The sequence below is a fragment of the Rhinichthys klamathensis genome, unplaced genomic scaffold (assembly GCF_029890125.1).
Source record: "Rhinichthys klamathensis goyatoka isolate OS25496 unplaced genomic scaffold, OSU_Roscu_1.1 h1tg000092l_1, whole genome shotgun sequence".
Lineage (NCBI taxonomy): Eukaryota > Metazoa > Chordata > Actinopteri > Cypriniformes > Leuciscidae > Rhinichthys > Rhinichthys klamathensis.
The window spans coordinates 3,133,659-3,153,455 of record NW_026606631.1 but is presented as its reverse complement, the minus strand read 5'-3'; the positions used below and the strand labels follow the sequence as shown (position 1 = coordinate 3,153,455).

At 36.1% G+C, this 19,797-nt stretch overlaps 3 protein-coding genes across 3 annotated transcripts; 1 reads left to right on the top strand and 2 right to left on the bottom strand.

The window, feature by feature from the left end:
- Positions 1-667: 667 nt before the first annotated feature.
- tnnt3a (troponin T type 3a (skeletal, fast)) lies at positions 668-8,027 on the top strand. The gene is made up of 12 exons (XM_056252144.1): positions 668-723; positions 1,896-1,935; positions 2,035-2,048; positions 3,657-3,675; positions 3,774-3,819; positions 3,910-4,026; positions 4,136-4,213; positions 6,403-6,516; positions 6,598-6,710; positions 6,790-6,880; positions 7,014-7,054; positions 7,772-8,027. The coding sequence occupies exons 2-12, from the start codon at positions 1,916-1,918 to the stop codon at positions 7,806-7,808; spliced, it is 690 nt and encodes a 229-aa protein (XP_056108119.1). The 5' UTR covers positions 668-723; positions 1,896-1,915; the 3' UTR covers positions 7,809-8,027.
- Positions 8,028-9,407: 1,380 nt separating this feature from the next.
- Positions 9,408-11,661, bottom strand: myod1 (myogenic differentiation 1). Its single transcript, XM_056252143.1, has 3 exons — positions 10,929-11,661; positions 10,388-10,466; positions 9,408-10,268 (listed from the first exon to the last, which is right to left on the bottom strand). The coding sequence occupies exons 1-3, from the start codon at positions 11,436-11,438 to the stop codon at positions 10,030-10,032; spliced, it is 828 nt and encodes a 275-aa protein (XP_056108118.1). The 5' UTR covers positions 11,439-11,661; the 3' UTR covers positions 9,408-10,029.
- A 1,890-nt stretch (positions 11,662-13,551) lies between these two features.
- zgc:172145 (Ferritin light chain, oocyte isoform-like) lies at positions 13,552-19,145 on the bottom strand. Its single transcript, XM_056252145.1, has 3 exons — positions 18,949-19,145; positions 17,787-17,933; positions 13,552-13,919 (listed from the first exon to the last, which is right to left on the bottom strand). Exons 1-3 carry the CDS (start codon positions 19,114-19,116, stop codon positions 13,626-13,628), a joined length of 609 nt encoding a protein of 202 aa, XP_056108120.1. The 5' UTR covers positions 19,117-19,145; the 3' UTR covers positions 13,552-13,625.
- Positions 19,146-19,797: the final 652 nt, after the last annotated feature.

Below are 19,797 nucleotides of genomic sequence, written 5' to 3'. Positions count from 1 at the left end.
AATTTTAACATTTAATAGGCTTTAAAAAATATAACAACTTTTAATTTAAGTGAACTTAGGTTTTTTTTCTACTGGTCCAGTCGGGCCGGTTCAGTTTTTTACCTGCCCTGCTAATATGCAAAAAACTATTGTGTGTGTGTGTGTGTGTTTTATCAAATTTAAATAATTTAAAAAAATTAAATTAGCTAAATTAACGTGTAAATCTTGACAGCACTAATTTAAATATACTATTTATTTATTATAATTAATGATTATTTATTCATTTGCTAATAGCATTAGTGACCTCTAGACATTTATAATGAATAAGGGTAAGGTGTTTGTAACACATGTGGACTTGGGAGCGAGCTCTGGGGCACACCCCAAAACCTCATCCGACGCATCTATCTATTATGTTGAAAATAACACCAAAAGCTAAGTTCAACCCACTCACGCTCGGCCCTTTCAGAAAATTTGATAATTGTGCTTACGTAGTACCACAGCAAATATAGCAACAGGGTCTGGACTCACTCCTCCAAACTTACATTTACTCAAACTCTCATTCATCTCCTTATTCAGCGCATGGGCCAAGTTCTGGACCTTCCCTTTTTAACCCTTCCCACTACAGAATCTCCACCAATGGGAGATTTCCACAGATCAGGTGTCACTATAACAGAAATGCATGTTTGCTGAACTTTACAGCCAGTCTTCGCCAGCAGGGAGCTCACTTCTTTCAGCTTTTCTGAGGTAAGGGTGAAGGAGGGGATGAGTGCAGAGTGTGAGGAAATTGTGAAATCAGGACAGTTTGTGTGTAGTTGTGAGTCAGTTTAGACTAAGACAATTTGTGATAAGTAGCGTGTGAACTCATCAGGTTTTACACAAACTTGCGGAAATCATAAATCAATTTAGTTAAAATATCATTCGTGGACTCTTAATTCTAAAATGTATATATACACATTAAAGCTGGGTAGCTTTAAAATGATGTTTAAATTTACATTTCATTTATTTTAAGTTGTCTGAATAACATAATCTATATGATCGTAACATTCTATGTCCAAATATAGAAGAAAAAAAATCTTGAGATGGAACTTGGAAACTAGATCCTGAACAATGTTTGGGCCTATTAAGTGCAGCTGTCTAGTCAAATTATTTTTGACCCGAGATGCTTTTAGGTATTGCTTATGTATTTTTAAATTAATCAAACCCTGTAATTATTATTAAGATTTTGTAGTATTTTGTATTGATTTGTTACAAAATCTGAGTCCTGGACTATATATAAAAATATTAGTTCTGAAATTGGGAAACAACACAAATCATCTACAAATATGCAAATAACACGATATTCTCAAAGATATGTGTTTTTCTACTACTTGTTTGTCTACACAATAATATGTTCTAAAGGAAAGTGCCTTACTATTGAGCTTTTCAGTGACTTTTACCGTCCTGACAAGGCCAAGGATCTATCAGGCAAAGTGGAAACAAACTTTTACATGTACAAGTATGGATAAGGGCATTTATGATTGATCAAGTGTCAGCCAGTTCACAGGTCAGCTAATAATACAATTTGGTCAATACTTAGCTAAATGACTTTGCTATGTTTTTCACTTTTCACTTTCTCATAAGATGTGCAGACTACTATAAACAAAAATGTAATTGTTGCCTTTTAATTTAAACTGGAAAAATTTGGAGAGAGTATTTGCATCATACATTCCGGGTCCTCACTGACATTATTGATGATTATTTCATTTGGCAAAAAGCCACAAGTAGTTCAGAATTAAGGGGGCAAAAGGGAGGATATATATATATATATGTATATTCTCATGATATAGAGAGACTTTGATTTGTTAAGTATTCATTAGACTCATCGCAGTCTTCACTTAAGGTTCTGATTTGTGCATCATTATTTCATTTTCATTTAGTCTCAAAGTCCACTATCACCATGTCAGACACAGAGGAGGTGTAAGTATCATGAAGTTTCTATGCATATTGAACTGGATTTCTATGAGATGCACTAAGGGAGCATAATCAGGCTTCTGTTTTTTATTTTGTTTTTTACAGCGAGCATTTCGAGGGTGAGTACAATTTTTCAACGTTTTCTTGTAGAATCTTGTTGCCAGAGCATTTTTAAAAACAATTATAAACGATGTAATGTATCCGTTCACCATTTCTCCCAATAATCGTACTTGTTAGAACGTGGTGAAAGTAGGCAATCACAATGGGACATTTGTAATAACTGTGCAATGTGTGATACTGCTGCACTGGTCATAAAATAATTAATAATTATTATGAAATTTTTAAATACATTTATCTAGAACATCCTGGTCTGCATTCTCCATCTTAGAGTTTTTATTTTTACATTGTATTTGATTGTATTACACAATAAGGCAAATCATATGTTATTTATCTTTGCACTGAATCTGTAGTGTATACATTGTGCAATGTGGAGTGGAAACATGCCCCCTCATTACCATACAGACATAAAAATGTATAAATAACTAAATGTGGAAATAGATTAATGTAAAATATAGACATAAATGTAGAATTAAATGTAAAAATAAATAAATAATACATAAGGACTTAAACTTTTAATTGTTTTTATAAATCTATTTATTTTTAATGTTGGTGGATTCGGTCCCCCGCAATATTATAGTTAATAATAATAATATCTATTCTGTTCTTGTTTTCTGTTCTTGTTTAATGCTTGCTGTCACTGAAGGGGAAGGTATGTTGATTACAGATGTATCCCACTTTATCAGTGTTGAAGGGACTTGTTACTGTTGTCTGCAGTCTCCTCCTAGTGGACAACATTTATAATGCTGTGGGAAATAACCTATTCACTCCTAGTGGACAACATCTATAATGCTGTGGGAAATAACCTATTCACTCCTAGTGGACAACATTTATAATGCTGTGGGAAATAACCTATTCACTCCTAGTGGACAACATTTATAATGCTGTGGGAAATAACCTATTCACTCCTAGTGGACAACATTTATAATGCTGTGGGAAATAACCTATTCACTCCTAGTGGACAACATTTATAATGCTGTGGGAAATAACCTATTCACTCCTAGTGGACAACATTTATAATGCTGTGGGAAATAACCTATTCACTCCTAGTGGACAACATCTATAATGCTGTGGGCAATAACCTATTCACAGATAAGGCTATGCAATGAAATGGGTGAAAGAATATTAAATGATAACAACCGTGCAGTGACACGCTGTTTAAGTTCTGCATGGCATGTACCGAAAACTGACCAACTCATTTTAAGGAGCAGAGCTGTTTCAGAAGAAGAAGCCTCTTCAAGGAAAACTTTTGAATTGGACACATTTAGCTCTAAATATTTTAAATATATTTAAAAAAAGTAATATTATATTTTTATTTAAAATCACTTTTTTTTACTAAATTATTTAAATCTTTAATAATATTAAAATTTCTTCAATCAGGATTATAACAAGTCACAATTTTTTATAAAATAAGGGTGTTTCTGAGTATAATGGCTGTGCTTGGATGTTTGTTCTAAAATCAATGTAGATATTTAATAACTTTAATATTTTAATAACTAATCATTTTAAATTAATAATAAATAAATTTTCCAACGTTTGCTGTGTACCGTTAACTGTATTGCCCTGAGGGGATTTCATAATAACATGTCTCCTCTTCACTCTTAATACAGATGAGAAGCCAAAGTTCAAGTAAGTATTAGAAACTAGCCTATATTTGCACATTACTGCACATTAATCGAAATAATTCAATCTACGATATAATGCTCATTTTATTTATTTGACTCCAGGCCATCAGCACCCAAGATCCCAGATGGTGAGAAAGTGGACTTTGATGTAAGAGTTTGTTCCTCTTTGGTGCTCTTTAAAATGGCCATGTATTTGTTAGTGAGATAACCACATTGTTTCTTGTGTATCTGAACGCAGGACATTCAGAAGAAACGTCAGAACAAGGATACGCTTGAGCTGCAGGGCCTCATCGATGCTCACTTCGAGCACAGGAAAAAGGAGGAGGAGGAACTCATCGCCCTCAAGTCGAGAATTGTGAGTGAACATAAACTGAGAAGTAAAACAGTCAAGAAATCGTTGGCATAGCTTGATCTTCTTCAGGAAGTTGTAAATGAACATGTGAATGTTTTCTGTCCTCAAACAGGAGAAGCGCAGAGCTGAGAGAGCAGAGCAGCAGAGGATTCGATCTGAAAAGGATAAGGAGCGCCAGGCGAGACGCGAGGTGTGTAGCACTAGCGGTTTCCATCCAAAGTTGCGAATTTAATTTAATATGCGCAAAATTGGAGTATCACATAAAACATTCGCGAATAAAGCAGCGTTTCCATCCAGTGAGCTGAAGAAAACAAAATCGTCAATTCCTGATAAACTGGCGCTAAATATCAGAAAGATATAAGAAAAATGGAAGTTGTTGCTGTAGGACAAGCCACATAATATAATAATTATCGTATATAATAAATTACTTGTGCCTCATAATAACAGACTTTGCTCAGGCATTTCAGAACGACCTAAATGAGATCTGTCCGCTGGTTGGTCCGGTTATGCCATCCCATCACAAGCCACATGTCTTTTTTGATGAGCATCTTAGAATTAATTCGGTAAAAGTGTTTCCATCGTAGTTTATGGGCATGTTTTCTTATCGAATAAAAAATGTAACCGACTCAGTTAAGCGCAAGTTTTTTTATGCGCATTTTTAGAATTTACGTGCATCTTGCGACGTTTCCATCCAGCGTTTTTTTATGCGATATCCCAAAATGCATATTTGACAGAAGTGTTAAACAAAGAAATTTTCTTTATTTGTGAAAATTACTCTAAAAGCATTATAGAATCATTATAGAATCTAAAGTATAAATCAAATTATTTTACAGATTTTTTTATCAAATTAAATTTTTTATATACATTTTCAAATTATTTATTCCTAATTTAGTAAATGTCATGTAAAATAAAAATTTTATTTCAGCAATTAATTTCAGCAATAGATATCATCTATATCAACCAACCTGAAGGCGTTTAAACACCTGGCTCGTGTGTTTTACCCTTAGTTCGGTTTGTTTAGGCATATATGAACACGGCAATTGCTCTTATCCGCACCAAAACAATCGCTCCGAATCGCCTGAATGAGGAGGTCTCAGCCCGATTGAAACCGAACTCTGGGGAGGTTCGCTTGAGGTGAGAAAGTAATCCGACCCAATAGACCAACGAACCAAGCGCTATCATAATTCATAACTGGAAATGTGCTATATAAATAGCAGTAGTGTCTGATTCTGTGAGTGAGCACATTAGTTATCACAGTTGAAAACCAAAGAGTGATTCTTCAACTTAAAGGGATACTCCACCGTCCACCGTTTTTTCATATTAAACTGTTATTCCCTTAACTAAGACGAGTTGATACATACCTCTCTCGTCTCAGTGCGTGCACTCAATCGCTCTGGCGCGCGAGACACTTTAATAGCACTTAGCTTAGCCCAGTTCATTCATTAGGATCCAAGCAGAGAAGCGACCAAACACCACCACTTTTTCCCTATTTAAATACAGTTACACGAGTAGAGCAACTCGACCAAGAATGGCGACACAAAATAAAACGTTGCGCTTTTCTAAGCGTGTAAAGTGGATAACTATAATGTATGGCGGAATACCATAGCAAGTGCTTGGGAGCACTTCGACTCGGCGCAGTAATATCATCACTCCGGAGAGAGGGAGAGGATTTTTCACGAGAGATGATATTACTGCGCCGAGTCGAAGTGCTCCCAAGCACTTGCTATGGTATTCCGCCATACATTATAGTTATCCACTTTACACGCTTAGAAAAGCGCAACGTTTCATTTTGTGTCACCATTCTTGGTCGAGTTACACTACTCTTGTAACTGTATTTAAATAGGGAAACCGTGGAGGTGTTTGGTCGCTTCTCTGCTTGGATCCTAATGAATGAACTGGGCTAAGCTAAGTGCTATCAAAGTTTCGCCGCAAGACAGAGCGATTTAGTGCACGCACTGAGACGAGAGAGGTATGTATCAACTCATCTTAGTTAAGGGAATAACAGTTTAATATGAAAAAACGGCAGAGTATCCCTTTAAAATGTTGTGAAGGTAATTGCTTTTCTCTGTGCATTGCAACAATGTTGTCCCAACGAAGCCTCGATTCCGTATACTGACGTATAAGTGTTTACGCGTTTCACGACAGCTATGGATGATGCAGTGGAAACTCTGACCAATAAGAGGACAGCTTTACTCACATGTGACTTGCATAAACACATTTTGGTACGAATTGAAATGTTGCCTTGTGAAAGCGATCTGAACCCTGTTTCGGAAAAACGCGAACAGCTCTGAAAACGCCCTAAGATATCGGCACCGGCCTTAAAATAAAACAATAATGGGTCGACCGCTAACTGACAGTGTGTCCTGGTGTTTCCCACAGGAGGAGAGGCTGAAGAGAGAGGAGGCAGATGCTAAGAAGAAAGCTGAGGAAGACGCCAAGAAGAAGTCAGCTCTTTCCAACATGGGCACCAACTACAGCAGCTACCTGCAGAAGGTAACGATTTAAAACAGTGCAAATGAACTGAGGAGAATGAACTGAAACAACACTGAAACTCTAGGCTCTGTTGTCCTTCAGGCTGACTCCAAGAAAGGTGGCAAAAAACAGACAGAGAGAGAGAAGAAGAAAAAGATCCTGGCTGACAGACGCAAGCCACTCAACGTCGACCATCTCAACGAGGACAAACTGAAGTGAGTTATACTCGATTATAAACTGTTAAAGGGAGGCAATGTAAACTTTCTTACGTATGTCTTGTGTCCCGGACTTCAGAGATAAAGCACAGGAGCTGTTTGAATGGATAAAGACCCTGGAATCTGAGAAGTTTGAGCACACAGAGAGGTTGAAGAAACAGAAGTATGAGGTGAGAAAACAAATAGCCAAAGAGACAAGAGGACAGGAAACATTTATGAACCTGTACATCCAATTGTCATCAGCAGTATGTTTTCCCTTGAGGTAAATTGTGATATCACTGATAAATCTCTGATCTTCTACAGATTACTACACTGCGCAAGAGAGTGGAGGAGCTCGGCAAATTGTAAGTCGCATGTTTCTTGAATGTTATGGCGCCCCCTGCTGTGCATGGCCTGTGTGTGCGTCCACGAGTGGATCTCTGAGCTGGTGTGAGTGAGTGGAGGGCATGTATTAAATAAGGCAAATTTGTAGTTACATTCAAGCTATTTTAAGACATGAAGATATTTTTTTCCAAGGAAAAAACGTTTAAATATGTAATTTTGGTGATCAAAGATGAGTTTCAGGGATAACTACAGGGGGACATTAGTTATTATTATCATCATTAATTTACAATGGAGGTCTAAGGGACAAGACAGAGGAGGTTTATGGGGGAAAAAAGTAAAGATATAACATAAATTATAATAATAAAAAATAAAACTATTAAAAGGCCTATATATTTTGATCATTTAAATATTAATAATACATGGAAATAAACGGAAACTCTAAGTAAAAAAAGGACAGTAGGGAATATGGATTTACACATTGCTCCAGGACTGATGAGCAGACTAGTTTAAACTAGTTTTGTTGAATTCATTTTTGATTGAAGCTGCCAAAAAGAAAACATCATTAGGCCAATGATGGGACAGTAGGCCTAAGTGAAGCCTGGGTTGAAAGAGCTGGTATTAGCTGCTTGCTGTGGTGTGAAACGTAAATTCGAGTGTTGCAGTGTTAATTCGGTCGAGTGTTAAATCAAAGCATAATTTTGCTCACATGTTGTGTTTGACTACTCTTGACATTGCAGCAGCAAGAAGGGCGCCGGCGCTCGTCGCAGAAAGTAAGTGCGTCGTCCTGCAGGCCAAGACCTCCACAATGATGATGGACAAGATACAGACAGACACATTCTGTGCTGACTGCACAGGACTAGTTGTTGATCAACCCACTCTTCATCGTCTTGGACTGTAGTTTAATTCCTTTATATGTCATGTAAATAAAGTGTGACTTAAAGCCTTAGTACTACTTGTTCTTATTGAAACATCAATAAAATCGTTGTTTTTGGAGGTTGTCACCCAAGACCATTTCTTTCTAATTCCACGAGTGCAAAAAAATTCTGTCGCGTGAAATTCGCGAGTTTTATTGCACACGGATAAAAATTAAAACGCACGGTTTCTAAATAATGTTACACTGTCTCGTATGTGACAAGTAAGTGATTAAACTCGAGATTCTTACCTTGTCTGTGCAAATATATTCAATGTTCAACTCCTGTCACGCCACCGACGCAGGTAAAATGTAACTTTGACAGGCGGAAGGATAACAGTAACTTCTTATCCACCCACAAGAATACCTGTCACGCGTATCCAGATGTTCCTCCGCCTTCGACAGTACGCTAGTCCCAACAAAATCCAAGTTTCCAGGATTCAAAATCATGTCTCACAGTGTATAGTCAGTTTTAGTTTGTTTTTAGGCTACACGCTGAGATACGAGTTCTACGAGTCGAAATTATTCTGTGGTAATCGACAGTCACAGATCCTGTAAATACAATTTTAATTTTAAATTTAAATTCTAAAAAGAATTTGAAATTGGTTAAATTATTTTGATGAGAAAGTAGGCTAAAAAATGACGTATTTGCTCATATAAGTTTTACAGTGTGACACAATAATGCGCACAATATGGTGATAGCTACAAATATGAGGTGTGCATTATGCGAATATGCTACATCGTTCAATAGGCTACACAAGATGGTGCTGTTGTTATAATATCATGTCTGTCAACCATAAGCCCTATTTTTTCTTTTTATTATTTTTTTACGCAAGAAATATAGGCCTATATATAATAATAAAAAATATGTTATTAAAAATTAGGTTATTAAAAATTAGGCTAACATTTGATATTTCTTTTTATTAACATAATCAAACGTTTTCGTATTAGGCCTATAGCTAGGCTATAGGTTAAACAATCCTACACTTGCAGGCTATTCATTTTTGAATAGCCTACATCAACTGAATAAAATGACTGGTTTATGGATGGTGAAGCGTTATCGAAATTCGATTAATGTGAAACGAAAACTTTTTACCCTTTAACAGGCTATTCCCTCAAAAGTCCTCGAGCAGGGTAAATGATTCCCTATAACTTTTATGTTTAGATTTACGCTTATTTTGATTTGGATAAAACAAAATTGGGCAAGCTTCAAGAAAAACATTCTTATATCAGCTCAAGTTGCCAGGGTTCTCTGGAACAGCATGGACAAAATAGGCTAAAAATGTAAAATATTATTTTATAGGCTGTCTTTTTTGTGATTAAAAAAAAAATCCTAAAAAGAGCTCAACTGGAAACCAATTCAAGTCTTTTTTTTTCCCCCATCACGCTAAATCCGTTTTGTTTTTCAATGGTGTCATTTTAATTTCATGGAATAAATCACAAAATCCCATCAAATATTTGAGTATAAATAGTTATAGGCTATTTTTTATTAATCCGACATTCACTCATTTAAGAAGTATAAATATAAAGTTTAACACAAGACACAACAAGCTAGTGTTTCAAACAGGCATCATCATTAAATACAATAATATGTTTGTTCGTTTTCGTCGCTTTAACAAAACAGATCTTATTTACACATATACAAAAGTGGTCCTACTATCCGTATCTGGATTACGATTCTCTCGTGAATAATTAGGAAATCAAAGGTGATGGCGACATAAAATATATCACAAAGGGGGAGAAAAAATATGGTCACATTTTCACATGGATACAATAATATAAATAAGCGTAGTTAAGAAACTCACTTGCTGATCCGAGCCATTTTCATAAAGGAATTAGATTTTCCACAGCATAAGAAAGAAAGAAAGAAAGAAAGAAAGAAAGAAAGAAAGAAAGAAAGAAAGAAAGAAAGAAAGAAAGAAAGAAAGAAAGAAAGAAAGAAAGAAAGATCATTCGTTCCTAGTTTCCAGCAGTGGATCGAAATAGTCTTTCTTTTGTCGTTAAGATCGGATTTGCAATTTTTTCTGCTGAATGTTTCTTGATTTAGATTGTCTCTTTCAATTTGCATTGAAATGTTGCGGATCTTTAAAGCACTTGATAGATGGGATCCTGAGGCTGCTGTTGAGGGCAGTTGGCCGGGGACTGTGCAGGGGCCCCGCTCTCACTCAGGACAGACCCCTCCTGCGGAGAACACGGGCTGCCCTCGTGCCCCTCCGGTACCGACAGCACGGGACATGCGGGGGTCTCTGTGGAAATCCGCTCCACGATGCTGGACAGACAATCCAAACTCGACACCACTGAGCTTTTATTATTCCGTGCGTCAGCTGCAAAACAAAACAGATTTTAACTTCAACTCAAATATTCTATTTAACTTGAACTCAAATGTTTATTTTTTTTTAATGATTTTAATTAAGACGATTTTATTTCTGGAAATTTTTCGTACCATTTGGCGTGTCGTTGAAGTAAGAGCTGTCATAACTGTGCCGTCTTCTCGACTGACATGTAGGGCCCATGAAATCCATCTAGAAAACACGAAAAGAAAATTAGTTACAATGAAGACACCTAATTAACAAGTAGCCTACATAAACAAATAATTTACTTAGGCCCAATTAATAATGTTTCATTCACAGCGATATCTTTTTTGGCTGTTGAATGAAAAATGTCACATGTTCCCAAATTCTAATAAAATAAAACACATAGGCATATACACTAAAAAACGCTGGGTTGTTGCAACGGTCAAAAATGGACAAAACGAGTTCGTTGGTTTACATTTTTAAACCCAACGGTTGGGTTTGTCCATATTTGACAATCGAAACAACCCAGCCTTTTTTAGAATGTAGCTACTACTTTGCCAAAGTAAAGAAAAAACCATTAATGAATGAACGGACAAATAAATATTGGCCTATATAGGCTACAATAAAATATAATAGGTAAAGAATATAATTACTATTTTAAAACCACTACATAAATAGGCTCCTTCTCACCATGCCATCAGAGCAGTTGGATCTCGGGCTGGACGCATCCGAGTCTCCACTGTAATGCTCCAGAACAGGGTAGTAGTTTTCCTCTTGACCCCTAAGCAGCGCCTGCAGAGACTCGATGTAACTAATGGCGTTTCTCAGAATCTCCACTTTGGGCAGCCTCTGGTTTGGGTTGGTGGACGTGCATCTCTTGAGGGTCTCGAAAGCATCGTTGACTTTGCCCAGTCGTCTCCTCTCCCTCATGGTGGCGGCTTTGCGGCGGTCAGCATTGGTTGTTTTCCTCTTGCAGGCTTTGCATGCCCACAGCAAGCACCTGCCGGCCTGGTGATGCCCACTGGGTGCCCTCACGTGCTCGTCCTCGATGTGGTGATGCTCGTCGGGCTTGAGCAGGCCCACGTGAACGAGCCTGGGGTCCAGGTCTTCAAAGAAGTGCATGTCGTTGGTATTGAAGCAAGGATCGTCGTAGAAATCATCAGCTGATGAGATGGGGAAGGGAATATCCGACAACTCCATCTTTATGTATTAAGGGAAAAAAAATGTATAGGCTTATAACTAGGATAGCCTACTTGAATGCTTCCCAAATAGTAAAGTTTTCAAGGATTTAGGAATATTAAGACAAATTCCTTCAGATCCTGAAACAATGTATTGCCCGAGACAACCGTTTTAAAACAGACCCTCAAAAGGTTTCCTTGCTTGTACCCTTCAGGTACTTGATGCTGGTCAGAGATCACGGCCTGTTTATATACAGCCCAGCCAGTCTGGGGGCGTGTCCTGCAGATGACAGTTTGACCAATGAGTATGTGCGCTGAGGAAAAAGGGCGTGGTTTTGACGGCCTGCCACTGCAGCTAATGACGGCGTCATAAAAATGTTAAAATTACAAATTCATTTATAAATAACGACATAAGTTGCTCTTACTGCTTTTGTCGCGTGAATATTTGGACTGAAATGTTTTTTATTTGTTTATTTGTCATCAAATCAAAGATTGAAGCTTTTCAAAGATTTAAGCCTTTCAGCCTTTTTTACTTCTCAACACTTCTACTTTTAGAATTTCCTGAATTTTCTCAGGGAAAAATTCGAGGAAGGACTTTCCTTTATATTTTCTAAGGGGATCTTTTCAATATGATTTGTTTCTAATTAATAAGTAAATAACTGTGTTATACTGTTTTTGATAAGACGACCAACAACAGAGATTTCAGTAGGCTAATGTAATGTAACAGAAAAAACGGATCCATGCCTTAATGTTTTCTTTTTTTGTTTTCTTCCAAATGTTCCATAATAAAACACTAAAAGGCTAACAATGCCAAATGAGCACTAAATTCAATCATTCATCGGGAATCTCAAACAAACGTGAATAATAAATAATAAAATATATAAAAATAAAAATGCCATAATTTTAACAATAAATATGCATGCGCAATTGTGAATAATAGTGACTTAATTGTTTAAATTGTGACTTAAATGTAGACCTATTGAATGTTAGGATGCTTATCAGTAGGCTATGTGTTGTTCAGAACTGAAATAAAAACATACACTGACTAATGTTTAGCTTGTATTATTTTGTTTAAAGAAATTGGTAGGCTTTTTATTATTTTATTTAATCGATTAATTGGTTATTTATTTATTTATTTACACAGAAAATGATAAGTATTGCCGTTCATGATCTGTTTATGATTCGGCCCATTTTATTTAGCGTTTCTTACAATAGCAGACGGACATAACAGTCCTATAGGGGGCGTTAATGAGCCGGGTGAGAGTTCAAAACTTCAATTCTGTTTCAAAAGTCCCAAATATGCTGCGTTATCCGTCTTGTGTTAGTACTTGTTGCCTGAATACAGGCAACTGGAGTTTGTTAAGTAAGATTGTATGTTAAAAAAAGTCTGCAATAATAACTCCATCAGCCTGACAATTATGTGACAAAAATCACATTGTTCTGGAAAACATCTTTTTTATGCTATAAAGAAAAAAATACACTATGTCATATGGAATGTGCACATTGTTTATTAAAACCACTGCAGGATAATATGCAAAAGTCAAAACTTAAAATAACGTAAAATAACCTTTTCATTTGAAATAATGTTCACAAATCAAATTCATACGCAAATATAACATACATATTTTGTTTTGAGAAAATACAAATAAATCTCTCACACACAGAGAATAAACAGGCCAAAGCAGTGTTCCATAAATGCAAGGTCTGAAGCACTAATACATGAAGAGAAAATAAGTTTAAACTCTTATCTAAACTTCTCATTCTTGTCATTGAAGAATACCTTGATTTTACAGCAATGATATTACAATAATGTAACACTTTAGATTAGGGGACACATATTCAATATTAACTAGGAGTTTTCCCTCAATAAACCCTTAATTACTGCTGCTTATTGATAGTAATTAAGGAAGTTGTTGTAGTGGTTAAGTTTAGGTATTGGGTAGGATTATGGGATGTAGAATAAGGTCATGCAGAAAAAGGTATTAATATGTGCTTTATAAGTACTAATTAACATCCAATATTCTAGTAATATGCATAGTGAATATGTATTCTCTAATCTAAAGTGCGACCAAAGTTATACCTTGGAGTGACTATACGTGTTACATACAAAACTGTTATTATTGTGAGTGCTGTCTCAGTCTATCCATCCATTCATCTGTGTAAGTGCTATATACACATGCATGCTTCCTCAGTGATTCGAAGAGGAAGTCTAGGCCGTAGTCAGGGTCTCTTGTAGCTGGTCGATGAGGTACTCGCCGAAGCCCCCTGTGCTGTCACTGGTGCAGCCCACTCTCCGAGCGCTGGTCAAGAGGTCACCGACGAGCTTGACCTTTGGGACGAGGGGCTCAACGAACTGACTTTTGATCACGCTGGCGGTGTGTGGATCTCCGTACTCACGAGCCAGCTGATTCAACTCCACCATGACGCTCATCTCCTCCTTCCACTGGTCAAGCATGATCTCCAGACCGGGAAGGACGGCGAACACATTATCAGTGACTGGCCTCTGCGCACAAACATACAATAAGTCATAAGCCTAATTTTTTAAGTTGAAACCTATCACGCGTATAAAAGCCGCTGTGTGTTAAGAATTAGAAGTAAACACTAAACTGGCGTAAATGTTACATCGATTATAAAATATAAGGTAACACTTTGTTTTAAGTTGACATAGTTACACGTTACTACACGTTCTACTAGTAATAACAGTACGCGGTTACACTTTATTTTAAGGTGTCATTGTTACAATGTAATTACACATTTAAGTACTGAGTAATTGAGGGTTAGTTGCATGTAATTATGCATAATTTACTGTTATTACTATGGTACATGTAACACATGTAACAAGGACACTGTAAAATAAAGTGTTATTATGCATATTTACAATCTAACTAACCCAAACTGTAACTCTATAGTAAGTGCATGTAGTAAATTAAATATAACTCCTTAAATCACCTTAAAATAAAGGGTTGCACTTTATTTTAGTTGCATGTAATTATGAATAATTTATGGTTATTATTGCAGTAACTGCATGTAACATGTGTAACAAGGACACTGTAAAATAAAATGTTATCAAATAAAGTGTAACCAAATATAATTTTCAGTCCTGGATGCTGATTGGCCAGTGCAGAGTTTCAGCACTCTTCTGAAATCTAAGGGAGTGTTCACACTAATAGCTCGGTTCTCTTGGTTCTTTAGGTCTGGACCAAAAATAAAATGATACGTTTCGTCCTGGTTCACTTTTAATTTTTTAAGACCGAATCTACAGATACAATAAAACAAAAATAAAAAACATATATTTAAGACGAAACTTTCCAAACATCCAAAACAAGCTGTGTGCTGAGATAAATGTGCTCGTTGTACAGTATGTGTGTTCATAATATGGCATTTTGACCAGGGGAGAAATCATGAAGAGCTTATAAAATGTGTAAAGGAGTCAAAACAGCAGCTGGAATCCCTCCGTCACACACACAAATGAAGATCTGCTGCGAGGAGACAGCGTTTCTGACGCCTGCACAGAACTGTAAATGACGAGAAAAAAACAGCATCTTGTGATTTCATGTCCTATTTTTTGTGCATTTAGATGTTTTTGTTCCTTGTTGCGTTTATATTTCAGTCGAACCGCACCAGAGTTCGTTAGGAAGCGGACCGAGACGTTCTTGGTCTGCTTGTTTGGTGCGCACCAGAGTTCAGTCGGAAGCGTTCACACTTATTCAAATCAACCGCACTAACAGAGCATTCGCACCAGAGGTTTTTAATCAAACCAAACCTGCTAAGTGTGAACACACCCTAAAAACACCCTACAGGCTTCTGGACTTTACAGACGCGTGTGAGAATGCAGGTCTATGTCAAGTGTGCCATTTGGGACATGGCCGATATAGCACAGCTTTGAGTGCCATTGAAGTTACATGTGATTTTCTCAACTAAATTTTGAGTCTGACCAATTGGTTTGGTATTCATTCATTCATGTTAGAATCACTGCAAGGCACATTTGAGTCAATGGCAAATAAATGTGTCCATGATAAAGAAAAAAAATCTTTACAAAAAATAATTTTGTTTTTAACACGTGCCAAGTTCTTAGAAATATATATTTTTTTAATACTTAAGGTAATTGAAATACTGAAATACTTTCAGGGTAAAGTGATTTTTGAGGTGAGATTTTAGATTTTTTAATTTTTTTTTTTACAAATATCACAAATTATTTATTAAAAAAGTCGTACCACATGACATTTTACAATTCTTTTACAATAATTATTTTCAAATAATAAGAAGAAATTTAAATGTTTTGTGAAATGTTCCGCGAAAACTACTAAAAACGAGGTATTATTTATGTCACTTTATAAAGAAACACTACACGCCTATAGACTGAACACGTAATACACATGATGTCACCGTTTTTCTACAAAGACAAAGTTTTTGTACTTTACACTGAGACGAAACGGTATAATTTTCAAAAACTTGCACTTTGAAAACCGTTTTCAAAGTTTTGCGTTTTTAGGGCCCCCAAAATGCCAAAAACCAACAGGTTTCCTGTTTTTAGTTGAAAATGTTTTTGTGTAAACGGCCCCTGCTACTTTTATTCAGCAAGGCTGCATTAAATGGACCAAAAGTGAAAGTAAAGACATCTGCTGTTCTTTTAATCTTTCAATTCTGAAAAAAAAAAAAAAAAAAAAAAAATTAATCACAGTTTCCACAAAAATATTAGGCAGCACAACTGTTTTCTGTTATAGGAGATCTGGGTTTTGTATGTTTGGATGGGTTTTCACTAGTTTAGTTCAGTTTCCTGTGTTTTCAGTTCTTTGGTTACTCATTGTTTGATTATCATTTGCACCTGACTTTCATTAGTTTCTCAGCATATAGACTTAGATGAAGCCCTTTATTTCATGTTATTTCGACCAACGCGTTTAAGATTGATAATAATAAGTAATGCTTCTTGAGCAGCAAATCAGCCTATTAGAGTGAATTCTGAAGGATCATGTGACACTGAAGAAGACTGGTGTAATGATGTTGAAAATTCAGCTTTGATCACAGGAATAAATTACATAAAATAATATATTCAAATAGAAAACGGTTATTTAAAATTGTAATAATATTTCTCAACATTACTGTTTTATTGTATTTTTGATCAAAGAAATGCAATTGGTGAACATTTTTAATATATTAACTTAAGTGTTAAGTAATTTAAGTAACTTAAAATTGTTTCAAGAGCTTTGATAAAAAAACTCAAAAGCTATCTAAATTGATTAATCCTCATATCAGTCGAATTTTAATTGAGCTACAATTAACAAAGACAGCACACAATTGTTTCCAAGTGTGCACAACCATCACCCAGCGCAGAGGAACTGATAACAAGGTGTTCAAAATCGCTGCTGATGGACCCTCACCAGTACCAGTCCGGATCAATTTCACACGAGTCATAAAATCAGGGAAGGGTGGATACTGGATAGTAAAAAAAAAAAAAAAATAGAAAGAAGAGAAACCAGTATAGAGGACGCAGTGTAAAGTGACAGCATTGCAAGTGCCACGGAATCCATCTGGAACTACAATTAATGCACTGTCCTTCCGCCTTCCCATTAATCTCCCCAATTTTCTGGAACTCAGGGGAAACGTATACCCTAACAGGCATTAAAGGGGAGATCTCTGCAAAACCCCCTGCCAGTTTACCCCCATCGCTCTCTTTTTCTCTGCCCTCCACCCCCCCTTAAGTGCTGCTGCCCCATACAAACAGGAGTAAAAGGATATCTTCAGGTTTCTGGGGAAAAAATAGGCTTATGATTAATAATTGTTAGGGTCTGAGTTTTCTATTTCGCATTTTTAAACATGAGTTTAAATAAATGAGATGCCTTCTATCCCAGATAACAAGGAACATTCTAACCTAACGTTCTGTCAAAAGCCCCTTTCACACAGCAATCCCGGTAAATTACCGTAAAATTGCCAGAATGACTTTACCGGTAAATAATACACAAATATGCTGTTCACACAAGCAACGGCGTTCTGGCTTTTTACCGGTAAGAGACCATTCACACATCAGCTCCAAAATACAGGTAAATTCTAGGATGTCAGTCATCGGAAGGACGGAGATTTTAAAAACTACTTGATTCAGAACATTCAGAGAAGATTCAAAAGTAACGTTCGCAAAATGTTTGCAGAATGATAAAATGGAATGTTTTATTAACGTTCACATAACCAAGCAAAAAAAGTTTTTAAAACATTTCAAAAACGGAACGGTTTAAACATTCAGAAATAAAGTTTTCATAACTTAATGGGAATATTAGCAAACGTATTTGGTGCTATTTCTTTTAAGAAACAATATGGGTCACTTGTGCCAAGTCTTGTGGTGGTCCTCAGGTTAACAGGTTAGGTGGGCGAGTTATACCTGAATGTTCTTGCCGCAGAATTTCCCCCCCCGCTGGGACAGGTACTGCAGCATTGCCTCTGCCCGTTCTAGTTCTTTCACTGATTCCTGATGAAAATACGCAGCCACTCTGGGTAAAGACAAGTCACTCTGCTCAAAGATTTTGGCCTAAAACAGAAAGGAAGACAGATCTGATTTAAAACGAAACTAACTGGAAAACAGTGTAATGATTTTGCCAACCATAGTTTCCTGTAAGTGAAGAAAATGGGTCAGTCTGTCAGTCCATTATTTCTGCTTTCAGAGAATATATTTACATGTTTGTTTATTTTTAAAACCAATAAAGTAAATGTCATTGTGGACTATACGTATTTATAGACAAATTCTACTGATTTATTAAAAATATATAGACATGCCGTAGTAAAAGATTTAGGAATGTTAGGATACACAAAAATTTGGCAAGAGAAGAACTTTATTATTGTTGTTATTATTATGTATTTAAAAAGCAGTTTTGTTAAAAACATTTGTTGTCATGTGATAAGAAGCCATTTTATTGTCATTTAACAAGAACTAACAGAGAGGACCCCAGACCCTCATGACTGTGTTGAGATTTGATATTCATTATCATATTTGTCAAAAAAGTAAATAAATCATAGGACATTGAAAATGTTGATTGATTTTTGTAAACAAACCAGCAAAAAAAAACATTAAGCTGTCTACACTACAAGGCAAAGTGTTTTAGTAGCCTAGCCATAATTTGGACATTCCACTTGATAGGCTATTTTGTGTCATGGAATAAACATTTTATTGAAAATATAGGCAAAACATTTTTTCAAAACTCTAAAAAACCAACATAAAAAGTAAAATTGTAAAAGATTGACAACCTATTTGTCCCAATTATGTTTTAATGAAAGTTATACAGTGATAAAATCCAGTGTTTTTAGGGCGACAATTGGCTCAGGGTGGGGTAGCAACTTGACAACAAAACAAACTTTTCCATAAAACGCAATTAAATAATAATGGCATATAACTTTATAGCCTAAATATAAAACCTTATAAAGCAATGCTGTAAATGGATGCAGTAAGTTTATTCTACAATAGCCTACTGCTACACGGATGATCCGGGGTGTTATATTATATTATGTCAATCCGCATCATGTTTACAGTAGACTAGAGTTCTTCTTACCAGCGCTTCCAGCCTGTAAGAGACCTCCATGAGTAAAGTTGAAACTCCACACAGACTTTCCTCCACAACAGTCGGGAAGTTTTGTCTGACCTGACTCCCAGCAGTAGATAAATGTGTTTTACAGAGAGGAAGGCAAGTTTTTATTCGCTTTACTCTCGGTTCCGACATGTTGATTTTTCCGCTCTAACGGACATCAGTAGGCTAGGGTACTAAACGTCCTCACTGTCCTCGGTGATTTCAGGCGTTTCGTATACTCACATGACGCTATTATACGTCGTGTTTCCGTATTGTGAAGAAATAAGTGATGAACTAATATTCAAAGTCGACAGTAAAAGTAGACGCGGAAAGACTAAACATGCGAGCGTTTCCCGTTCATTCTGTCAAGTTCATCCGGTATTATGTGGGTGGATAAGTAGACAAGCTGCCCTACACATTTAGCCTAAGTAGGCTACTATAGTTTTAGTCTAGTTTAGTAGGCCTACTGTTATATGGATTCAATATTGATACAAAATGATCTAGAATAAGGGATCTAGTTTTATTATCATTATATTAATAGTTTTATGGCTGTTTCCATGCTGAATAGGTTCTTGTTGCACTTATTGGAAAAAGCGCAATAATAATTGTTTTGAATGTTAATAATCATTGTTTCAATAATCTTTTGTCATGCTTTAAAGTGCACTTTGAAGTTTGACTAACATACTAAACATGTAAATTACTTTGATAGTCATTTGATTTAATGACCTGATTATATAGCCTACTGTGTTATTTGAGATTAGCCTGTGATTTGACTGGGGTGGGAGACCAGTAAACCAGCCAGGGTTTATTCTGTGTTTTTAAGCTACTATTTTT